General features: G+C 47.0%; 1 protein-coding gene across 2 annotated transcripts in view; it reads left to right on the top strand.

The window, feature by feature from the left end:
- HBS1L (HBS1 like translational GTPase) overlaps nucleotides 1–24341 on the top strand; it is a 520713-nt gene that overhangs the window by 85283 nt on the left and 411089 nt on the right. For both annotated transcript variants that reach the window (XM_078649243.1, XM_078649244.1), the window contains exon 3: nucleotides 8496–8615. In XM_078649243.1, coding sequence (XP_078505369.1) covers nucleotides 8496–8615 — 120 coding nt within the window. The remainder of the gene's footprint in view (nucleotides 1–8495; nucleotides 8616–24341) is intronic.

Genomic DNA, 24341 nt, shown 5'->3' on the forward strand with positions numbered 1-24341 from the left:
TAAAACGTGCCAATGCTTCGTTAAGGAAACCGACTACCGTGAACAGCACGCTACATGCGTCTAGCAGTCACCCACAAAACCTGAAAAACAGCATTCCTCATGGGGAGTTTCGTAGATTAAAGCGCAACTGCTCCAGGAAGTGTGACTTCGACTTAGCAGCTACAGATAGCCTCAAGAGATTCATATCTAGGGGCTATAATCCAAAGTTCTTAGAGAGTACTCTAAAAAAAGTTGAGCGAATGCCTAGAGGGGATCTTTTAAAACAGAAGAAACAGAGAGGAGAAGATGGAAGGTTTCGATTGATAACCACCTTTTCTCAAGATGCAGACAGTCTGAGGAAGATTATGAGGAAGCATTGGCACATGTTAAAAACAGACAACATGATTGGTGCCGATGTGCCGGTAGCCCCATTGATCACCTTCAGGAAGGCTTGGTCGCTAAGAGACAGTTTGGTACACAGCCATTTAGACTCTGTTCCAATCAGACAGGGAACACTGCAAGAAATGAAGGGATTCTACCCCTGCGGGAGATGTAAAGCATGTGCATTAAGCAGGAGGATATTATCTTATGAAGTAACAGGCCTAAGAGAAGGGAAGAAAATCAAGAAATTCATGTCTTGCCAAAAAACATATGCAGTTTGTCTGAGGTGCCCCTGTGGACTCTGATACATAGGGTGCACCATCAATTGTGTCAAACTGAGAATATTGGAACACATGCGTGCCATTGTGAAAAACGATTTTACCTATCCAGTGACACAACATTTTTCAATTAAACACAAAAGCGACAGGGATCTGTTACAGTATTTTTGTTTAGACTGTGTACCCATGAATACCAGGGGAAGAGATAGAATCTTGAAACTAAGAAGGTTAGAATCCCGGTATATCATGGATTTACAAACAAAGTCCCCCAATGGATTAAATAGTGGGGAGGAACTGGCGGTACACTTGGGTAGTTAGATTGCCACAATATTTCCCTAGATGTTTTGCATTATTCTGGATTTTTTGCAAAATGTTCTGTTTGGGATGCCTTGATTGTTGAAATGGAAAACTGAGGGGGCTAGCAACCTCAGGATTGAGGTTGCAACTGCCGATCCACGGCGAGATCATTTATATTCCTAGTTAATCGCAGCTGTGAATTTGTATATATGAAACTTGATGTCAGGTCTGATACGATTTGTCTCATAAAAGCTCTGTTTTTAATTGGGATTGGAATGAATAGCTGGAAAGTTTATACTTCCAAGATGGCGGATGCCAGATGGCAGAATGCCTGGCCCTCATTGATTTCCACGACAGAATGTGAAACTGTTGAAGTGTAACGGGTGTAGAACAAATTAAAAATTGATTTTAAATTGCTTTGCAAGTGTGCCGATTTTCGGCTACCCGTACATGGGACACTGAGGGTTTAAGCAACCTCATAATTGAGGTTGCTAAAGCCAATCCACGGCAAGATTAAATGTGTCGGTCAACAACATATCGATTTTAGAAATACTATTTGAGGCTTGTAAACGATGTATTGTGAAACTGCTTTGGTTGCAACTGTGAAATTGTTGAAAACTGTGATGGGTATACCTCCAAGATGTTGCGCGCTATACAGCGTTGTGTGCGTCCCTCTTTTGTTTCCATGGTGAAATGTAAATTACTTTAAAGGGCGCCACGCAGCTTGTTACGTGTTGACACCGAGGAAGGAGTTTCTCCGAAACGCGTCTGTCCGTGTAAGAGAATAAACACCGCCAAACTAATATCCCGTGAGTGCTGTCTTCCTTTCTGAGAACAGGGAGGATTGGGAATATATATATTTCCTACTGGTGGTCGCCAGTAGGTAGTTATAGGTAAAACCTAGTTTCCATAGGAAATCCGCAACATTCTATTTGGAATAACTTTGGCGTCGGTGGACGAATCTTCGCGAATTTCTCCAAGAAAATGGCCTGCTCCGCTCCGCTCCTTCCCTGAAAGTTTGGGGGTGATTCGTGAAGCGGGGGCCGAGAAAAAAGGGGGGTTTCAAATCGTGTTTTCCCCATGCAATTTCCCATAGGACCTTTAGCCGGGGCTACAGCCAGAACGGCTGAACGGAATTACACCAAACTTGGCGTTGAGGTGTTACGGTAGCTTACCTTCCCGAGCACGAGCTGCATGCTAATTGGATGTCAAGTGTCTGTCAACACTCCAAACCAGGAAGTGTTGGCAGCCATCTTGTGCCTCTGTAGAAGCGAGGCACAAGAAAGCTGAAAACAAACGCTCAAAACACGCAAAGGGGGCAGGGTAGACTCACCCTGATCCCCTAGGCCTGCTCAGGGGGTCCCACAAGGACCCCCAAGGGCAATTTGTTTTATTTTTTTTAATCGCGGGGTACGCGTACGTAGGCGCACCCCATGAAAAAAAAAAAAAACCTGTGGGGTGGGGGGGCAATTCCCCCCCAACCCACACTGCCCCCGGGGACCGCCACCCCCCTGGGCTAAAGTTATTATGGTACCGGTTATTATGGTACCGGGGGGGGCACCCCCGCAGCCCCGGGGACCGCCACCCCTGGGGCAAAGACAGTAATGATGGGGGCTTTGTTCAAAAGTATGCGGGGGGGCTCACGGCCCCCCCGCAGCCCCGGGGACCGCCACCCCCAGGGCTTTATTTTTAATAAAAAACCAGTGTGGGTGGGCTCAAGCCCCCCCCACACGCCCCGGGGACCTCCACCTCCCCGGGGCACTATAATGCAAATAGGGGGACCCCCCAGCCCTGGGGACCACCACCCCCCGGGGCTTTGTTGATGTTGGGAGGGGGGCCGCGTGGCCCCCCACCTGGAGCCCTCGATGGCCCTGGGGACCGCCACCCCCCAGGGCCGGCTTCTGCAGTGTCCGGGGGTGCCTACCCCCGGGACACTGCTGTTTGCTGTGGTAGAGCTGGAGCCTCGCGGCTCCCGCCCTACCACAGCAAACTGCTTTGATTTTTGAAAGAGAGAGCAGGAAACCTGCTCTCTCTTTCAAAAATCAAAGCTGATTGCTTTTCTGTAAGCATGTTAGCTGCTCCCCATAGAGAAAAGCAATGCCGGCTCTCGCAGGAAGCAGAGAGCCGGCAGGGACCGTGGGGGGCTTGGGGACACCGCACGCGGCCCCCAATGAGGAAGGCCAGGCCCGGGGGATGGGGTCCCCGGAATCTAAAGGGGGCATAGGAGGGGGCTGCAGCCCCCCCTCCAGTATAAAAAATAAAAAAATTAAAATGAAATTGGCCATGCCCCGGGGGATGGGGTCCCCGGGGCTGGAATTGGCCACGGGAGGGGGGGCCACTCGGCCCCCTTCCCGTCAAAATAAAAAGAAAAAAGATTTGGGGGCAGGCCCTGGGTGATGGGGTCCCCAGGGCCAAAAAAAAAGAAAAAGGTGTTAAAAGGGACGTGGCCTCATTACACCTCTCTGCAACGTAGCCCCCTGGCGCATACTGGAGGTTCCTGGTGGGCTAGTTGGCCCCCACGGACCCCCAGTATGCAAGGGGAATTAGTTCCCCCTCTGCAAACGCACCAGGGGGCTGCGTTGCAGAGAGGTGTAAAAAGGGGCGTGGCCTCATTACACCTCTCTGCAATGCAGCCCCCTGGCGCACACTGGAGGTTCCTGGTGGGGTAGTTGGCCCCCAGGGACCCCCAGTATGCTAGGGGGATTAGTTCCCCCTCTGCAAACGCGCCAGGGGGCTGCATTGCAGAGAGGTGTAATGAGGCCACGCCCCTTTTTTACACCTCTCTCTAACGCAGCCCCCTGGCGCACACTGGAGGTTCCTGGTGGGCTAGTTGGCCCCCAGGGACCCCCAGTATGCAAGGGGACTTAACCCCCAACTTAGAACGCGTTACGGGGCATGTTTAGACAGTGCTGAAGGTAGGGGACAGGGCTTGAGGTGACGTGTGCAAACACGCCCTGTGGCGCGTTTTAGCTTGGGGAATATATTCCTCTTCAATCCAGAGGTCCCCTAGGGGCCAACTAGTCTAACGGGTACCTCTAGTAAGTGCCACGGAGCTGCGTTGCAGAGTGTTGTAAAAAGGGGGCGCGCCCTCTGAACAGCTCATTGCAACGCAGCTCCCTGGCACAAACTGGAGGTACATGATGGGCTAGTTGGCTCACAGATGTCCTCAGGATTGAAGAGGAATATATTCCCCCAACCTAAAACGCGCCACAGGGCGTGTTTGCACATATGTCTCCTCAGGCCCCAACCCCTTCCTTCACTACGGAGCGAAACATTCCTCTAAAATCAGCCGAAGTACGAATTCCGATTTACTCACCTGTTATCACGAGAGACGTCAGTGCTGCATCTTTCAGCCCACTACTGATCCTGAAAAGTAATTGTAACCATACTTACAGTAACTTGAATTTCCTTCCATAGGTTAACATTGACTTGTTTAAATTGAACATTTTTCTGAGTGTGGAGTTTTGGAACTTTAAAAAATTCCTCAATCAGCCGAACTACGAATTCCGATTTACTCACCTGTTATCAGGAGAGACCTCAGTGCTGCATCTTTCATCCCACTATTGATCCTGAAAAGTAATTCTAATTGTAGTTACTGTAACTTGAATTTCCTTCCATAGGATATCATTGCCTGCTATATAAAATATATATAAATTAAAAAAATATAAAATTACAATAAAATTTTTTTTATAACATATATTTTTCAATTTATATAAAACATATGTAATTTAAAAAATAAAATATCTAAAAATAAATAATTTAAAATAATGTATTAAATCAGTATAAATAAAATAACAATTAATGAAATTTTAGTTTCTATTTTTGAATGTGTGCATCAAGGGTTATCTTACGCCAAGAGGAGGTCTGCCACTCTTTCACAAGGAGGATGTCATCAGTGATGTCATTTGAGATGTCATCAGTGATGTCATGAGTGATGTCACTGACCATGTCATGAGTGATGTAATATGTGAAGTCATCAGCAGTGCATTGCGGGCGCGCGAGTTATAGTTATAACGGGGGAATTTCAATGGTTTTGTATGAGTGAAATGTCCAGCTAACTATAACATGTGTGAAACCTATGGTTTTTCAGTGAATTTCTAAGGTTTTTTAAATGCTAATTTTTAACTATAACGTGTGTGAAACCTATGGTTTTTTTCAGTGTGTATATATATATATATATATATATATATATATATATATATATATATACACACACACACTAACAGTAAATTTGTTGGACAAATAAATTGTGCATGCACTCCGAAACCACGTGGCTTTGGAGTGTGCTTTTTAATCTGTTCAGTATGGGCCGGATTCATTGTGTATATGACATTGGGCTCCTCGCGCCCACTGATTGCGCCCTAAACTCGATCAGCTAGTCCAGGAAAAGTGAGTAATCTAGTTGGTGGATATATATACCTATTTGTATACAATTATAAATAAATGGTTAAATATTCATCTAGGGGCTCTTGGTCAGCCCTCTTCATCCATTGATTCATTTAGTTATCATTCACCCAACACAGCGTAAACAATGAGTGAACCCACTTCATTTGTCTCGTCTCTTCTCTGTAAACTATTTCCCACCTCTTGTTTTAGGTCTTTTTTTTCTCATTTTGAAAACATGCACCCATCTTTACGCAGCAACATTTTACATTTTTCTACTTCGAATGTCAATTGCATTTTTGCAAAAAAATACCAAAAAAGGGCTCAGGCCACTCATACCAACATTTCAATGTTTATTTTAAAGATGGTGACAATATTTTATGATTAACAGGAGACTCCCTTTCTAACTCCTAAAAACATAGTTGTTTTTAAATATCTTTTTATTCAAAGATAAAACCATATCAAGACAATACAATACAATGATCGATCTCGCAATAAAAAACATAGGTTTTTAATGATTCTGCTGGACACTGTTCGCAGTTGTTTCTACTCCGGGATTTACAGAGCTCACCACAAATCATTGGAAGAAGTACGACGGTGATGATGCCACTGTGCAGCACGTCGGGCTTGGAATTTACCAGGTCCCCGCCAGAAAGGATTCCGATGACAAGTGGTTGAAGCAGTTTGGGGACTTAAGGAAGCGCCGCTGCCCAGGTGTGTTTTGAACTTTGTGGGGGCTATTCACAGACATTGCAGCGTTATTGTCTCTCCCACTTCGTGTGCGGTACTTACCAGTATCCTGCTGCTGCATGCTGGTACCTGTAGGCGCTGGGGCTCTAGCTGACCACAGGAAGTATATGCACGAGACATTATCGAGATGGGAGTGGCTGCAGTCTGCGAATGAGGGGAAGGCTGGACATTTTAACCTTCACTCGTACCCCTCCTTCAAACACTTTTTCACCCGGCGCTGAAGAGGCAGACATCGCCGAAATGCATCCGCCACTACGGGTGTCAGAATTTTCTCTGTGTGGGCAGTAGATTAAAGCGCTTCCGTCAACCTCCTCATGTGTGGCCTTTCCTCTTTCTGTGAAGGAGCTTGTTCGTGATACATACCCGCGCGGTCACCAGCGACGCGCATGAAAGGCTCCCGCTTTTTCAAGAGGCTCTGTTTCTGCTGGACACTGTTCGCAGTTGTTTCTACTCCGGGATACCGGGATTTACAGAGCTCACCACAAATCATTGGAAGAAGTACGACGGTGATGATGCCACTGTGCAGCACGTCGGGCTTGGTATTTACCAGGTCCCCGCCAGAAAGGATTCCGATGACAAGTGGTTGAAGCGGTTTGGGGACTTAAGGAAGCGCCGCTGCCCAGGTGTGTTTTGAACTTTGTGGGGGCTATTCACAGACATTGCAGCGTTATTGTCTCCCACTTCGTGTGCGGTACTTACCAGTATCCTGCTGCTGCATGCTGGTACCTGTAGGCGCTGGGGCTCTAGCTGAGCACAGGAAGTATATGCACGAGACATTATCGAGATGGGAGTGGCTGCAGTCTGCGAATGAGGGGAAGGCTGGACATTTTAACCTTCACTCATACCCCTCCTTCAAACACTTTTTCACCCGGCGCTGAAGAGGCAGACATCGCCGAAATGCATCTGCCACTACGGGTGTCAGAATTTTCTCTGTGTGGGCAGTAGATTAAAGCGCTTCCGTCAACCTCCTCATGTGTGGCCTTTCCTCTTTCTGTGAAGGAGCTTGTTCGTGATATATATAAATATATACACACTAACAGTAAATTTGTTGGACAAATAAATTGTGCATGCTCTCCGAAACCACGTGGCTTTGTAGTGTGCTTTTTAATCTGTTCAGTATGGGCCGGATTAATTGTGTATATGACATTGGGCTCCTCGCGCCCACTGATTGCGCCCTAAACTCGATCAGCTAGTCCAGGAAAAGTGAGTAATCTAGTTGGTGGATATATATACCTATTTGTATACAATTATAAATAAATGGTTAAATATTCATCTAGGGGCTCTTGGTCAGCCCTCTTCATCCATTGATTCATTTAGTTATCATTCACCCAACACAGCGTAAACAATGAGTGAACCCACTTCATTTGTCTCGTCTCTTCTCTGTAAACTATTGCCCACCTCTTGTTTTAGGTCTTTTTTTTCTCATTTTGAAAACATGCACCCATCTTTACGCAGCAACATTTTACATTTTTCTACTTCTAATGTCAAGTGCATTTTTGCAAAAAAATACCAAAAAATGGCTCAGTTCACTCATACCAACATTTCAATGTTTATTTTAAAGATGGTGACAATATTTTATGATTAACAGGAGACTCCCTTTCTAACTCCTAAAAACATAGTTGTTTTTAAATATCTTTTTATTCAAAGATAAAACCATATCAATACAATACAATGATCGATCGCGCAATAAAAACATAGGTTTTTAATGATTTTTTAAAAAACATAGTTACCATGAGTCCTCATTGAACAGTTTTAATAAAAGTCCCATACGGATAAGTATTGAGTGGCAGTCTGAAGAACGGTCAAAGTTTATCGTATATAAGCTATTATTTTAAGCTTTTCTAAATGGTCTTTCACAGGCTTCATGGTGCATGGACCAGTCTACGTTTGTGGAAAGCAATGCTGAACGAATACACTTCCTCCAAAATATTTTTTCTGTACTGAATTTGAAAGCTGCTTTTCCTGAAGTATTCACTTTCTACCAGATTTTAGTGATTCTTTGCTGTTAATTAGTAGTTTCTGTTTTAGTAATGTTGTGCGCCATTAAGCGTGACTTTTCTTGCCAATAGTTTTTGCTTTCCTACGTTAATGAATGGCGTTCCAATTATATGACAGTAAGAACAACCCTATTTATAAAACTTTTTAAAATGTTTATAAATAAATCGAGCTCACAATTTTATAACCCGTAATCTCTCTAATCTGTGGTCATTCTGGTTTTGACTGTTTGAGTGTGGCTAATACCTGGTCATGGACTATGCATGTGCTTACTTCTACTATACTCATGTCCTTCCACTATTGCATTTGTAAGTGGAAAGTATTTTTCTTGATTGTCTTTATGCTTGCCTTGTATAGTTAAGAACACAGACCAAAAATCATCTGTCGGCAACAGTTATGTTCTATTGATTGTTAACTTATGCTTTCTTTTAGCTTCTCAGTTTATCTACTCTAAACGCGGTAAACCATCTGCCTTTGCTGAGCCGTTGGAAGAGGAGTATGGGGAAGAGCAACCTGATAATGCAGTGCCAACACTCAGCGTAGCTGAACAAGGTACGTAATAATGAACTTGACTAAAACTTTGGAGTGAACCTTTTGTTTGACTCATACAACTGACTTCTTGAATACTTTATTTAGATATGCTTTCTCCTATCTGGTGTGTTTTCATGATTTTTTTGATATTTTTGAAGTTTAGAAACGCTTTTTTTATTAGAATGCAAAAAAGCTATTACAGAGGGTAAAAATACGCAATCAAAAAACTCAAAGCATGCAGAAATAAATAATTTAGTATGAAACCACTTCACATTTCTATAAACAAAAGAAAGAATGTCAATACAAAAACCAGCCAATATTAATAAAGCATAAACTAATGAACTGGGAACTAAAAACTTGAATTTAAAGATATAAACACATTACTCAACTGTTAGAAATGGGGGTCTCTAGTTGGCAAGGGTTTGCAACCTTTGTCCAAATAGGGACCCATCTTCCTAGTCAGGATAAGGGAGTTACACTCCTAAAATAACCCCTGCTCACCCCCTTCGTAGCTTGGCAAGAGCAGTCAGGCCTATCTTGGAGGCAGTGTGTAAAGCCTTTGCACACAACTAACAGTAATACAGTGTAAGCACTACAAATGGACACCACACCAGTATAGAAAAATATCCAATATTTCTATATACTTAACTCCTTCCATGCTGGGCCGATTCTGCTCCTGTGCTGAAGATTTCAGCGCGGGTGCAGTCATGACGGCCCCCAGCCGTCATCAGCACACGAGCACTGTAATGCATGACGGCTGGGGGCCGTCATCAGCATGGAAGGGGTTAAGACAAGACCAACAAGCATTGGGTGAAAATAACAAGAAAAATGGTAGCAGCAGCTGCAGATAAGCCCCGTCCCTTTCAGACTGTGGGGCGTGTTTTTTGTTGAGTGACGGATGACATCACTGATAGAAAGGACCGCAAAAAACACGCCCCTCAATCCGAAACGGACGGGGCTTAGAGTGACAGGCAGAGCTCTTCTCCAAAGGCTGGCCGCCGTTTAGGAAGCCAGCCAATGGAGAAGAGCTGGCTCGTTTACCTCCCTACTCTAGAAACATAAAATCTTGGCAGTGAGACTGCGCAAGCGCAGCCTACGCAGGCCGAGACATAAAAATCCCCAATACAGTACTTATCTTCACTTATCAAAATATGCTGTAAAAATAGTTCCTTGATGTCGATAGCTCCGTCCGGGGCTATCACGGCGTCGTGAACAAACAAATCCAAACAGTTCTGGCTGACCACAGTGTCGGGTTCGCTGCGTTGATCCCGGTGATGCCTGAAACAAAGAGTTGCTGGCAGGCAGCCAGATGGAGGAGTCTGGTGGTTCCAAGGATGGAACTAGGAAGGAAAAGTCCTGAAAGGGAAGGGGACAGAGTCTCGGTCACTAGCCAGTGACGGTGCTGGAACCAGGAGGGAACCAGATGCTGTCGCCGCGTTCAGGTGGAGGAATGGTCGCTTCTCTCTGTAGCTGCGCGGACCAGGAGCTGTTCTTCACGACCAGGCTGGAGGCACGAGCTGTCCCACGTAGTCTGCTGCTGATGGCGGTGTTGGATCGTCGATCTGGTCAACAGGCCTTGGCAAGTGCAAGCCACGCGGTGGAACAAAGATGGCGTCTGGTGCGGACCAGGAGGGTCCGGGGTGCTTCTCTTTCACAAGGAAGCAAGGGCCAGTCTGGGGGACCAGACCAGCAGTGTTGAAATCTTCGGGTCGTCGTCTCAGAGGTCACGAGCCAGCCGGCAAGTGACCAGACAACAGGAAAAGCAGCAACCAGGCAAAAGGGCCCCACGCAGATCTCGTAGAGGCTGGGGGGCTGATCTTTGATGCAGGAGCTGTGTCGGTGTGGGGCTTCTCAGACCCCGGTGCACTCACTTGAGGATCCCTCGGTGGTCGTGCTGGAAGCGCTGTGCAGGTTTCTTCAAGGTGGCCGTCTCCACGTTACTCGTCGCACCCACGGGTCCCAGCTGTGCTGTGGATGTGGGTAGAGGTCAGAGGGGTCAGGAGGTCCGGATCTCGTTGAGCTGGGTCGTCTGGTTCCAGGAAGGAAGGACTTGCAGCAAACCGCACAGGAGCTTGATGGTGCCTGCGAAGCAGGATGGTCACTCCCTGACCATAGGGGAGATTCTTCAGTCTTCTGATGTTCAGGAGGTCGAAGGTCAAGAGTTTCTTCGTGGAAGTTGTCAAGATTAATCTAACTGGGAACGGGACCAGCTCCTACCTTTATTCCGCTAAAGGGGGCTGCACTATGACTAGGTCCCTCCCCTGGGTGGGACCAGGAAGGGGGGTGGTTACACCCCCTATCCTTTGTCCGGTTTCCCGCCAGAGCTGGGGCTGGAGTGACCCAGCAACTGGTTGGAACCGGTGTATGCACAGGGCACCTTGTGTGCCCAGGCATGTCTCCTTCCTTTCAGCCCTGGCCTACCTAATACACAAAATCCTGTCTGGGGTGGTGCTAGCACCTCCCAAGGCAGGAAACCCTTTGTCTGAGCCTCCCTCGCTGGAAGGACTCACAGCAGCAGGAGGTCAAACTTGTGTCTGTGGTGGCAGCATCCATTTTGTGATGCTGAGGCTCGAGTTAACTTTAACCGGGGTTCACAGTTACATACATGTCGTGTCCCTCTAGAAGGGTGGAATGCTACCCCCGTCGCCAGAATTGGCGAGGGGGTAGTATTCCAATTCGTATGACACCTTACTCGACATGTTTTGATAATGTTATACCAGAGTTAGCATTTAACCGCGAGGATTATAATGCACTTAAGAGTATATGGTATAGCGTTATCATGGAACAGCTATTAGGACTTGGTTCCGCAAGCTGCAAACGGGCTCAGCTCATGCCAGAGCACCATCTCACATAATTCCAAGCACTCTGCCTTCAGGATTGATAAGGCCTTCCATAGGAGTGACTGATAGGAATATATGTGTCCATTTTAGGTTTAGATATTGTGAGAAGTTGGCCTGATGTGCAGTGCTCACTATTCTAGTGATCACTATATATCAGTCCAAACAACCCTTATTGATGATTGGTTGTAAGTCAACCTTATAGACCAGCTATCCTAGTAGCATGGATACGAGCAGTCTAAGGCTAAGACTCTAGAGGGCGTGTTAAGTCAGCTGTTTTACCATCACATTACCCCTTGAACACCCAGTGAAAGGACACCACACAAGTTGTTATGAAAATAAACAGTGTATTTATTTGTAACAAGACTACCCTGGCTCTTTATGAGACAGGGAGCTAAGCACACAACAAAACTCTTATAAAAATACTTCAAGTCGCACAATTTACACAAATGCCCGAGGGGCACGAAAAACCATATACTACAAAAGTGGAATGCGAATTACTAGCAGGTAAGTAACGATTCTCAGAGGCTTTAGAAACGCTAGGCCTACAATACTGAACACTCAGGTTAGGAGCAGGAGGCCTAGGGGCGCCACGTGCAGAGTGGGAACTCTCACGCGCAAGGCGGGAAAAAGCCTATGGAAGCTAGTATTCACAAAGTTAGTGTTCTCGGGCGAACCCGACTAGGTAGGTCAAAAACGAAAGTGGATCTGGACCCTTGGATAGCGAGGCTATGCTGAGGCACCGAAATGCCGAAGTTACCTAGCCCAGGGGCTGCAGCTGCATAGGTCTGAAAAGACGTCTGGATTCTCCGTTGACGAACCAGGAGCCTGAAGGAAAGGAGTTGCTGGCAGGCGACCAGTGAAGATTGTTCGGGTGATCCAAGCCTGGATCGAAGATAGATGACACCTGAAAGCAGAGGGGACCAAGTTCGTGACTACTAGCCAGTAGTCAGGTGGCACCAGGAGGGCACCGGATGGTAGTTACCTCGACTAGGTGAGTGGGCGACGCTGGGCTCTGTAGTCTCACGGACCAGGAGGCGTTGTCGGCGACCAGGATGGAGGTACGAGCTGTCCCACGATGGATGATGCTCTCGACGTCGCTGGACCCAGGATTGGGGCAACAAGTCTTGGCAAATTCAAGCCCACGCGGTGGACCTAAAATGGCATCTGGAGTGGACCAGGAGGGTCCGGGGTGCTCCTCCTCTTGGAAGGGAGCAAGGGCCAGTCTGGAGCAACCAGACCAGCAACAGTGATGTCGTCGGGCGTCGTTAAGAAGGCCACAAGCCAGCGGGCTAGTAGCCAAACAACGCGGTGAGCAGCAAAAAGCCGAAGGGCCCCACGCAGATCGTGGAGATGCTGGGAGGCTGAACTTCGGTGCTGGGGCTGCTCATGGTCGGGGCTTCTCGGACCCCAAAGCACTCACCAGAGGATCCCTCGGCGGTCGTGCTGGAAAGAAGTCGTGCAGTCTTGAAGATGGCCGGTCCCTCGAGGTCTCGTCGCACCCACGGTTCTCAGCTTAGCTGTAGAGGTGGGTAGAGGTCAGAGGTGCCAGGGAAGCCGGTTCTCGTCGAGCTGGGCAGTCAGATTCCGGAGGAAGGACTTGCAGCAGACCGCAGTGTTCTTAAGATGGTGCCTGCGGATGCAGGGTGACTACTCCTTAGTCACAAGGGAGAATCTTGAAGAAGAAATCTTGATGTCCTTTCGTAGAAAGTCGTGTCTTGATTCCAAAGATGATCTGATTTGGAAGGGGGCCAGTTCCTACCTTTATCCTGCAAAAAGGGGCTGGCACGCGACTAAGTACTGCCCTATGGGTGGGACTAGGAGAGGGGGGTGGTTACACCCCTCTCCTTTGGCGGGCTTTCCCCAGGCCAGGGGCTGGAGTGCCCCTGGAACTGGTTTCAGCCGGCCTATGCACAGTGAGCACCGGGGTGCCACTTGCAGTCACCTTCCTCTAAAGCCCTGCCTACCTAGAATACACAAAACCCTGTCTGGGACGGTGCTGGCACCGCCCCTGGCAGGAAACCCTTTGTCCTTGCCTCCTGCTCTGGGAGGACTCCCAGCAGCAGGAGGGCAGACTTGTGTCTCGGTGGCAGCATCCATTTTGTGGAGCTAAGGCTCTGTTTGACTTTAACCGGGGTTACAGGTTACATACATGTCGTGTCCCTCTAGAAGGGTGGAATGCTAACCCCGTCGCCAGAATTGGCGAGGGGTTAGTATTCCAATTCGTATGACACCTTACTCGACATGTTTTGATAAAGCGATACCAGAGTTGGCATATAACCGCGAGGACTATAATGCATTTAAGAGTATATGGTATGCGATATCATGGAAACGGCTAAGGGATAGATCCCGAAAGCCGCAGACAGGCTCAGCTCATGCCAGAGCACCATCTCACACGATTCCAAGCACTCTGCCTTCAGGATTGTTAAGGCCTGCCATAGGAGTGACTGATAGATCTGTGTGTCCATTTTAGGGTTAGATATAGGTATACTATATCTAAAGCAAAGGGTGATTACACCACCTTGCCCCAGCTGTCGTGCAGCCAGTGGTGTCAGATTTGGATGGCCAGCCAGGGGTGGCATAATACATGCTGCAGCCCCTGGTAGGCCCTGGGTACACCTATGCCCTGGGTACCTAAGGTACACTGTACAGGGACTGATAAGGTGGCTCAGTATCCAATTAGATATGTACCTAAGGTACATGGAATCCATTTTACAGAGAGAGCAGTAGGCCTGGGGCCCTGAATAGCAGGGTCCCAGGTCAACTAAGTCAGAAAACCAGCAAAACACCAGGCAAAAAGTTGGGGGCAACCATAGTCAGGGATCTACCTTCCTACAGATATAGGGAACCATATCTAAAGCAAAGGGTGATTACACCACCTTGCCCCAGCTGTCGTGCAGCCAGTTGTGTCTGTTTAGATGGCCAGCCAGGGGTGGCATAATACATGCTTCAGCCCCTGGTAGGCCCTGGGTACACCTATGCCCTGGATACCTAAGGTATACTGTACAGGGACTGATAAGGTGGCCCAGTACCAATTAGATATGTACCTAGGGTACATGGAGTCCATTTTACAGAGAGAGCAGGAAGCCTGGGGTCCTGAATAGCAGGATCCCAGGCCAACTAAGTCAAAAACCAGCAAAACACTAGGCAAAAAGTTGGGGGTAACCATAGTCAGATATCCACCTTCCTACAGCCTTTATGGAAGGTCTTAAGAGAATAATTCCTCCCAGAGTACCACCTTCACCTGTGTGGAATTTAAAGATTGTTCTCACACGGCTAATGGGACCTCCCTTCGAACCCTTACATAAATGTGAACTACAATTTTTAACATGGAAGGTTGCATTCCTAGTAGCTATTACTTCTCTGCGAAGAGTTAGTGAACTACAAGCACTAACCATTCAAGAACCCTTCTTGCAAATGCATCATAATAAGGTCGTTCTACGTACTAATCCAAAATTCCTGCTCAAAATCATTTCTCCCTTCCACCTCAATCAATCTGTGGAACTGCCAGTTTTCTTCTCGCAGCCACAGACAGTAGCAGAAAGAGCTCTTCACACCCTAGATGTCAAATGAGCATTGCTATACTACATCAAGAGAACACAACCCTTTCGTAAAACCAAACCACTTTTTGAGTCTTTCTCACCACCACACAAGGGTAATCCCATTTCAAAATCTGGGATAGCTAGATGGATTGTCAAATGCATACAGATTTGTTACCACAAAGCTAAGCGTACGGTTCGAGGCATGTGGGCTGCTCAATTTATATCCTAGCATAGATCGCCCCCTAGTGTTGGGTCCGGATGTTTGCACCTTGTTGTCTTGGAAGAGTCTTCGAAGTATCACGAGATAGGTGACTCCTCCCCTGGACTACACTGCGCATGGGCATCTTCTCCATCTTCAGATAGTTTTTTTCCGCCATTGGCTTCGGATGCACTTCGACAACTCCAACTTCGGGACCGAAGTTTTCCAACTTTCGACCGCTAAAACTTTATACGTTCGACGGTATTGTTTCCGTTCGGTATCCCTCAACTCAAGAACACTTCCATTTCTCTCCGGTCGTCGACGCGGGCGGTTGGGCCTTTTCGACACCACGTGGAACTTCTGCTGATGGAAAGGGCGCCGTTTAAAAAAAAAATGGCCAGTGTGGAGCCAAATTTCCACACAGCGACAAGCATAGAGTATGCAACGGGTGCCTATCTCCGGAGCACAACGAAGAAAACTGTCCAGCTTGTGCTCTGTTCCAGTCCAAAAAGACTATCCGGAACTGAAGAGCTGCTCTACTAGAAATGCAGCGGCAGGCCCCAGAACCGGAAAACATTTTCGAAGACTAACATGAACTCCCAGAGGCAGAGAGCTCGGAAGATCTCGAAATAGTCACCGTAGAGGACCAGTCCGACTCCGATGACCAGATCACACCGGGGCAAACCGTGAGTACCAAAGCCCCTACCCCACCTCCACACAAGGCTCCAGTCAAAGCATCGCGCAAAAGCCATAGCCGCGACCGAAACACCTCTTCAGAGGCCCCGCCTGTTGACCCGAAAAAAGCCGTTGACCCGAAAAAGGTAGTCAAACCGCAGAAGGCCGTCGAACCGCAGAAGGCCGTCGAACCGCAGAAGGCCGTCGAACCGCAGAAGGCCGTCGAACCGCAGAAGGCCGTCGAACCGAAAAAGGCCGTCGAGCCAAAGATGGCCGTCGAGCCGAAAAAGGCGGTCCAACAGAAAAAGGTGGTCGAGCCGAAGAAGGCCGTCGAGCCGAAGAAGGCCGTCGAGCCGAAGAAGGCCGTCGAGCCGAAGAAGGCCGTCGAGCCGAAGAAGGCCGTCGAGCCGAAGAAGGCCGTCGCGCCGAAGAAGGCCGTCGCGCCGACGAAGGTGGTCCAACAGAAAAAAATGGTCGAGCCGGAAAAGGCCGTCGAGCCGGAAAAGGCCGTCGAACCGAAGGAGGCTGGTCCGACCCGGAAAAGGTCGCCGACCCGGAGAAAGCTGTCGAGCCGAAAAAGGTGGTCCAACAGAATAAGGTCGCCGACCCGCAAAAGGCCGGCGAACCGAAAATAGCCGTCCAGCCGAAAAAAGCAAAATCTTCGGCGCCACGGACCGAGGAGGAAGAACTCTTTCACCCAGATCCACAAAAAAGACTGTATTTAGACCATGAAACAGGGCATATAGTCTACAATAAAAACAAAAGAAGACTGGACACTGAAGCCCCTTCTCCTGTTCCTCCCAAGGAAAAAGGACTTTGGCACATCCCCCTCAAGACCTTATACACCTCCTTTCACTCTCAACATGCCTTATGTCCCATATTCTCTTTCACTTGTAGATTTTGATCAGGAAGAAGACATGGGGGAAGATCCTCGGGATGATTTTATACCACCTGACGATCCAGGGAACCCAGATGACACATGGAGTGACCATAATGACCCGAATGACACAGATTATACACAACCCATACCCACTACATACCCCACAAATCCATCTCCTACTGACGACACTGTCGCTTTTAACCAACTAGTGGACAGAGCAGCTCAGTATCATGATGTACAAATGCACACTGACCCTATAGAGGAGGGTTTTTCCTATTTAACACATTCCCAACATCAGAAAAGAGTGTACGTGTACTCCCTGTGCTAAAAGGGGTACTAAAGCACGCACTAGACAACTTTAAAGACCCAGCCAGGGCGCGTGTACTCAATCCAAGGATTGAAAAGAAATATAAACCGGCCCCTACAGACCCCTCTTATATCAAGTCTCAACTACCACTAGACTCCCTAGTTGTGTCTAACGCTAGGAAAAGTGCTAACTCACAAACAGGTGATGCTCCCCTTCCTGACAAGGAGTAAAAAATACTAGAAGCATCAGGGAAAAGAGTGACCTCTCAGGCTGCAAATACCTGGAGAATTGCCAATACACAAGCTCTCATAGCACGCTATGACAGAGCACACAATGACGAACTGGAGGGATTACTACAACACCTACCAGAACCCTATAAGGCAAAAGCTAATGACCTAATACAAGAAGGGAAATTCATTACTACGCATCCATAAAATGCGCCCTTGATGTAGCTGATACAGCCGCTAGGTTTATCAACACTAGTGTATTGCTACGCCGGCATGCCTGGCTTCGCATTTCAGGGTTTAAAAATGAAGTGCAATATATCCTACTCAATCAACCTATTAACCAGGATTTCTTATTTGGACCTGCGGTGGATACCATCTTAGAAAAGATGAAAAAAGACAGACACCGCTAAGCCCATGGGTGCACTTCAGTTTCAACAGTCTAGGAGCTCTTTTCGTCGCTCCTCCTTTCGAGGCTCAAGCAGAGGCAACACATCACAAACATCTTCATCATATAAAAGTACTACACAAGGCACCTTTAATAAAGGCTCCAATAGAGGAGGTTATAGAAGAAACAATAACCAGGGCAGAGGACGTGGTAATAATAACACCCGAGCCTCCACCGCCACCAAACAGTGACTTTCTCACACTCCCTCCAGACCACTTAACACCAGTCGGAGCAAGATTAACACAATTCCTACCAGTCTGGAATGTCATTACTACAGACAGGTGGGTGAGACAAATTATCCAGTATGGTTACTGCCTGGAACTCAAATCTACTCCACCCAAACACCGTCCAATGTTCAAAGAACACATCACGCTGTTACAACAGGAGGTGTAATCCATGCTAGAAAAAGGTGCCATAGAGCCAGTCTCATTTCAACATCAAGGGACTGGGTTATACTCTCTATTCTTCCTCATTCCCAAAAAAGACGGCTCCCTCAGACCAATATTGTACCTCAGACCTTTGACCAATACATTTACTCGGATCATTTCCATATGATCACTCTACAACAGGTACTCTCACTACTCCAGCAAGGTGACTTCCTCGCAACATTAGACCTCAAGGATGCATACTTTCACATATCCATACATCCAGCTCACAGGAAATACCTCCGGTTCACAATAGAAGGTCAGCACTATCAATTCAAAGTCCTCCCCTTCAGGGTAACCTCAGCACCAAGGGTGTTTACAAAATGCCTAGCCTTAGTGCCAGCACAACTCAGAAGGCTACACATCCATGTGTTCCCCTACCTCGACGATTGGCTCATAAAAGCCAATTCATACGTACAGTGTGCCAGCCATACCTCACGGACTATCCAGCTACTACACAATCTAGGATTCTCAATAAATTACCCAAAATCACATCTGCAACCCTCCCACATACAGCAATATCTGGGAGCAACAATAGACACCTCCATAGCAAAGGCATATCCAAATCCAGCCAGGATAGCCAAAATACAATCTCTCATCCAGAAATTTCAGCCACAACACTCCCTACCAGCACGAGTGTTCATGCAACTTATAGGCATGATGGCCTCCTGCGTATTCATCGTCCCTCATACTCTGCTTCAGATGCGCCCATTACAGGAATGCCTAGCGCGCCAGTGGAACCAAGCTCAATGACAACTAAAAGACCTAGTGTTGGTAGACCGTCGCATTCACCGCTCTCTGCAGTGGTGGAACCCACAAAACCTTTCCAAGGGGAGACTGTTCCAAGATCCGGTTCCACAGGTAGTATTAACAGCGGACGCATCGCTCACAGGTTGGGGAGCCCATCTCCTTCAATATACAGTCCAAGTTCTCTGGACAGTCAAACAAAAGACTCTACATATAAACGACTTAGAGTTACTGGCAATATTCCTAGCGATGAGAGCTTTTCAAAAATACTTGTGCAACAAGACTGTGTTGATCCGGACGGACAACATGACAAGCCATGTACTACATCCAGAAACAGGGGGGCACCCACTCTCTGCAACTATCTCACCTAGCACAGAGCATATGGAAGTGGGCAATTCCACAACACATTTATCTCCTGGCAGAACACCTCCCAGGGATAGACAACCAGATAGCAGACCTACTAAGAAGACTAAGTCCGCAAGTACACGAATGGGAGATTCATCCTCAAGTTCTCCAACCATTCTTCCAAGAGTGGGGACATCCAGACATAGATCTGTTTGCCACCAACGAAAACTAAAAATACCCGTCCTTCGCCGCCAGGTTCCCACACCCATTGTCACAAGGCAATGCGATATGGATGAACTGATATGGCAGATTTGCGTACACTTTTACACCAACCCCAATGATTCCATTAGTGGCACGCAAGCTAAGGCACCAGTCACTCACAATGATCCTGGTTGCTCCCACATGGGCAAGACAGCCATGGTACACACCGCTCCTAGAACTCTCAGTAGTTCCTCACCAAAGACTGTGACTCCTGCCACAACTGCTAACGTAGAACCATGGAGAAATCAGGCACCCAGATCCAATCAGCTGAACCTAGCGATCTGGCTCCTGAAGTCTTAGAATTTGGATATCTTAACTTGCCTCCAGATTGTATGAACATTATCAAAGAAGCAAGGCGTCCCACTACCAGAGCATATTACGCAGCTAAATGGAAAATATTTGTTATTTACTGTAATAATAATCAAATCAATCCATTGGATGCCTCCATCCAAAATTTCATCTGTTACTTGCTACACCTTTAGAGATGTAACCTAGCATACTCATCCATAAGGCTACACCTCGCTGCTATAGCAGCATATCTTCAAAACAGACAACACGTATCCCTATTCAGAATCCCACCTATCAAAGCTTTTATGGAAGGACTTAAAATAATCATCCCTCCAAAGCATCCACCTTCTCCAGTCTGGAACTTAAACATAGTACTTACCAGACTCATGGGACCTCCCTTCGAACCACTCCATTCATGTGAACTACAATTCTTAACATGGAAAGTGGCATTTTTAATTGCTATCACCTCCCTCAGGCGAGTGAGTGAGCTACAAGCATTAACCATTCAGGAACCTTTCATGCAAATTAATCACAATAAAGTAGTGCTGCGTACAAACCCTAAATTTATGAAAAAAGTTATATCCACTTTCCACATCAATCAGTCCATAGAATTGCCAGTTTTCTTTCAAAACCCGCAATCTGTAGCTGAAAGAGCCCTACGCACACTAGACGTTTGAAGAGCTCTCTTATATTACTTTGACAGAACAAAATCATTCAGGGAGACAAAGCAACTATTTGTCGCTTTTTCACCACAACATAAGGGCAATCCCATTTCCAAAGCAGGAATAGCCAGATGGATAGTTAAATGCATTCTGATATGTTATCAAAAAGCAAAACGCACTTTAACAGTTCCCCCTAAAGCACACTCAATGCGTAAAATGGGGGCATCCATGGCTTTCCTAGGAAATATTCCCTTAGAAGACATATGTAGGGCAGCTACATGGTCTACCATACACACTTTCACAAAACACTACTGTGTTGACGTGCAAGCCAAACAACAAACTGCTGTAGGCCAGGCTGTCCTTTAAAACTCTATTTCAAACCACTGCAGCTGATACAGGCGGCCACTGCTAGAGGAGAAACTGCTATACAGTCTATGCTAAGATATGAATTCAGCAGCCCACATGCCTCGAACGGCAAATGCTACTTACCAGTATGCATCTGTTCTTTGCATGTAGGGCTGCTGACATTCATATCGCCCACCCTCCTCCCCGGTGCCTGTCAAAGCTGCATGGTTATCTTCCTTACATACATTTACATGGTCATCTCCTACTTTACTATACTCCATCTTTGCCACAATGGCGAAAAACAATCTGAAGATGTAGAAGATGCCCATGCGCACTGTAGTCCAGGGGAGGAGTCGCCTATCTCGTGATACTTCGAAGACTCTTCCAAGACAGCAAGGTGCAAACATCCGGACCCAACACTTGGCGGCGATCTATGCTAAGATATGAATGTCAGCAGCCCTACATGCCAAGAACAGATACATACTGGTAAGTAGCATTTGCCTTATCTGTTCCCCCTAAAGCCCACTCTACAAGGAAAACAGGGGCTTCAATGGCATTTTTAGGGAATATTCCCCTAGATGACATCTGCAGAGCAGCTACATGGTCTACACCGCACACATTCACAAAACACTATTGTGTAGATGTGCAAACCATACAACAAGCTAATGTGGGCCAGGCTGTTCTCAAAACATTATTTCAAACTACTGCAACAGATAGGGGTGGTCGCCGCTAACAGTGGGTACTGCTATACAATCAATGCACAGTGTGTAATCTGCAGCTCATGTGCCCCGAATGGAAAAAGCTACTTACCAGTATGCATCTGTTCTTGGCATGTAGAGCTGCAGAGTTACACATGCCCACCCGCTTCCCCGGCTACCCTTGTCTGTTCCAGTATTATCTTAATTAGATACAGCTTACATGGGCATCCTTCCTTTTCTTGCAAAGCTCCATCATTTCCCTAATGGCGAAAAACAATCTGAGGATGGAGTCGATGCCCATGCGCAATGTGGTCCAAAAGGTTCCTTTGGACCACATTGCGCATGGGCATCGGCTCCAAAGAAGTCCAAAGAACTTTTCAGGACAACAACAACCTGCAAACATCCGGGCCCAACACTAGGTGGCGATCTATCTATCTCAACACTCACCAATCAGGCTTCCGAGCGAAACATAGCACGGAAACAGCTATGACACACATAATTGATGACGCCCTCCAAATCCTTGACCGCAATGATTCCTGTCTCCTCATCCTTCTTGACCTATCGTCAGCTTTTGACACGGTCAAACATGAGAACTTATTAGAGCTGCTAAGCACTAGAATGGGTCTCTCGGGAACTGTTCTCAAATGGTTTGCTTCTTTCCTTCATAACCGGTCGCAGAAGTTCAAGATCGACAATGTGCTATCTAAACCAGTGCCTGCAGACCTAGGTGTCCCACAAGGATCCTGCCTCTCCCCCACACTGTTCAACCTCATCATGGAACCACTCGCCACCTTGCTCCAAGCATCCAATGTTCAATTCCATATGTACGCCGATGACACACAACTTTACCTAAAGCTACAATCCCCGGAAGATATCAAACTACTGAATTCCACACTTAGCAACACTCAATCCTGGCTGGCCGTTAATCACCTCAAACTAAATGCGCTGAAAACTGAGTTCCTACTCACCTCACCCCCGGCGAAAACTTCCACCACCCAAACGTGGCTCAATAACCTAACAGCACTCAATGTCCAACCTACTATCGTGGACTCAGCGAAATCCCTAGGCATCACAGTTGACGCCAAGCTCAACATGCAACAGCACATTAGCATAGCCACAAAAGGGGCTAATTTCCATATCAACACACTGAGGAAACTCAAACCCTTCCTCCCTGCCAAAGACTTCCAAACTGCTGTACAAGCTCTAGTCATCCCTCGCATAGACTACGGAATTGTGGCCCTCAGCGGACTCCCGCTATCCACAACAGCACCCCTAAGAGCCTCCCTGAACGCTGCTGCGAGACTCATTACTGGCTCGAGAAAACATTCGCATATTTCACCAGACCTAAAATCTCTAAAATGGCTGCCTTTTGAAGCCAGAATTCAACTAAAAATTGCAATAATGACACACTCGGCAGTGCACCACAAAGCACCCAACTACCTCGCGCAAAAGTTGTCTATATCAGGAGGGTCGAGATCCAATCGTAGTACAAAAAATCTACTTCTGAAACCTAGTAGATTCCGGAAAGAAAAAACATACAAGCGCTCCTTCTCAGGAATGGCACCCAGGATCTGGAATGCGCTCCCTCCGGAAACGAGGCTTATCTCCTCCACGGCACTCTTCAAGAAAGAGGTGAAGAGAATCCTTCTGGCCAAGATCTCCTGAACATTACAGAGACTGGAACTGAGTCTCTGCATCGCGCTGTATCTCTGATCACCCTGCCCTTTGGCACTATCCTACTACCTAGAGGGGCACTACTACGCTACTCTCGTCCTATCGACCAATATATGCTACTCTTTGTTGGATTTATATGACTTGTTTACCTGACTGTATTTTGATAGGTTTTGATATGTTTCTGTACATTATTGTTATCTATGTTACTCTATGTTTATTGACCACTATATTGCTCCCATTATTTTGTTCATTCCTGTTGCCCTTGCCCCTGTCTCTGTGAAGCGCTCTGATATCTGTAAGGATCTTGTTCGCGCTATATAAAACTTTGAATAAATAAATAAATAAATATGCACAGTGTGTAACTCTGCAGCTCTACATGCCAAGAACAGATGCATACTGGTAAGTAGCATTTACCTTTCCTACCCAATTCCCCGGACCAGTTATGTGTATATGCTGTTATAAATAAACTTGCCTATCTGTCCTACGGGGACGTCGTCACATTCGACCTCAAGGAGACACTATTCCACATCAAAAGACCTCTCGGAACCTTCAGTGTCGACTGGAGGATCTCCACAAGTCATATTGACGTCCAGAAGCTAATTTTCTCCGTCTCCAGAACGGTGAGTACAGAAATCCACACCGCAGATCACAGCTCCACCTACGCACCGAGGGGAAGCCCACATATCTCCCTCTGTTCATCTCTCTCCCAGGTGGCTTTTCCCAGTTCATTACTGGCAGAAAGAGCCTTCTGCACAGGTTCAACAGCCTGTGAACTATTCAAGCCCTCTGCATAGCTCAGCTTGTGAAGGCAGTTGACCGATCACCCACCACACCATCCAGGGGTCGCCAGATGGCCAAGTCTCTGCCACGTAAATCTGCTTCTCATGGACGTCATAGGAGACAAAGATCATCTTCCTGGTTGTCCTCCGCGACCCAATCCTCCAAGAGGGATTATTCTCCCACTCTACGGACAGTCCACCCTCCAGTGTGTCACCTGTTGAAGACATCCACACCTTCCATGATGTCCTATCTAGAGGAGCACAAAAGTTAAACATAGAGATGTCTGCACCTCCGACATCTACATCTGTTATATTTGAGACTCTGCATCAGAGGTCCGTGTCGAGGCCTTTGCTGCCATTAGTTCCTGTTTTTTTACAACTAGTCATGGACGTTTTCCTTACTCTAGCAAC

Source organism: Lissotriton helveticus, chromosome 6, assembly GCF_964261635.1.
Source record: "Lissotriton helveticus chromosome 6, aLisHel1.1, whole genome shotgun sequence".
Taxonomy (NCBI): Eukaryota; Metazoa; Chordata; class Amphibia; order Caudata; family Salamandridae; genus Lissotriton; species Lissotriton helveticus.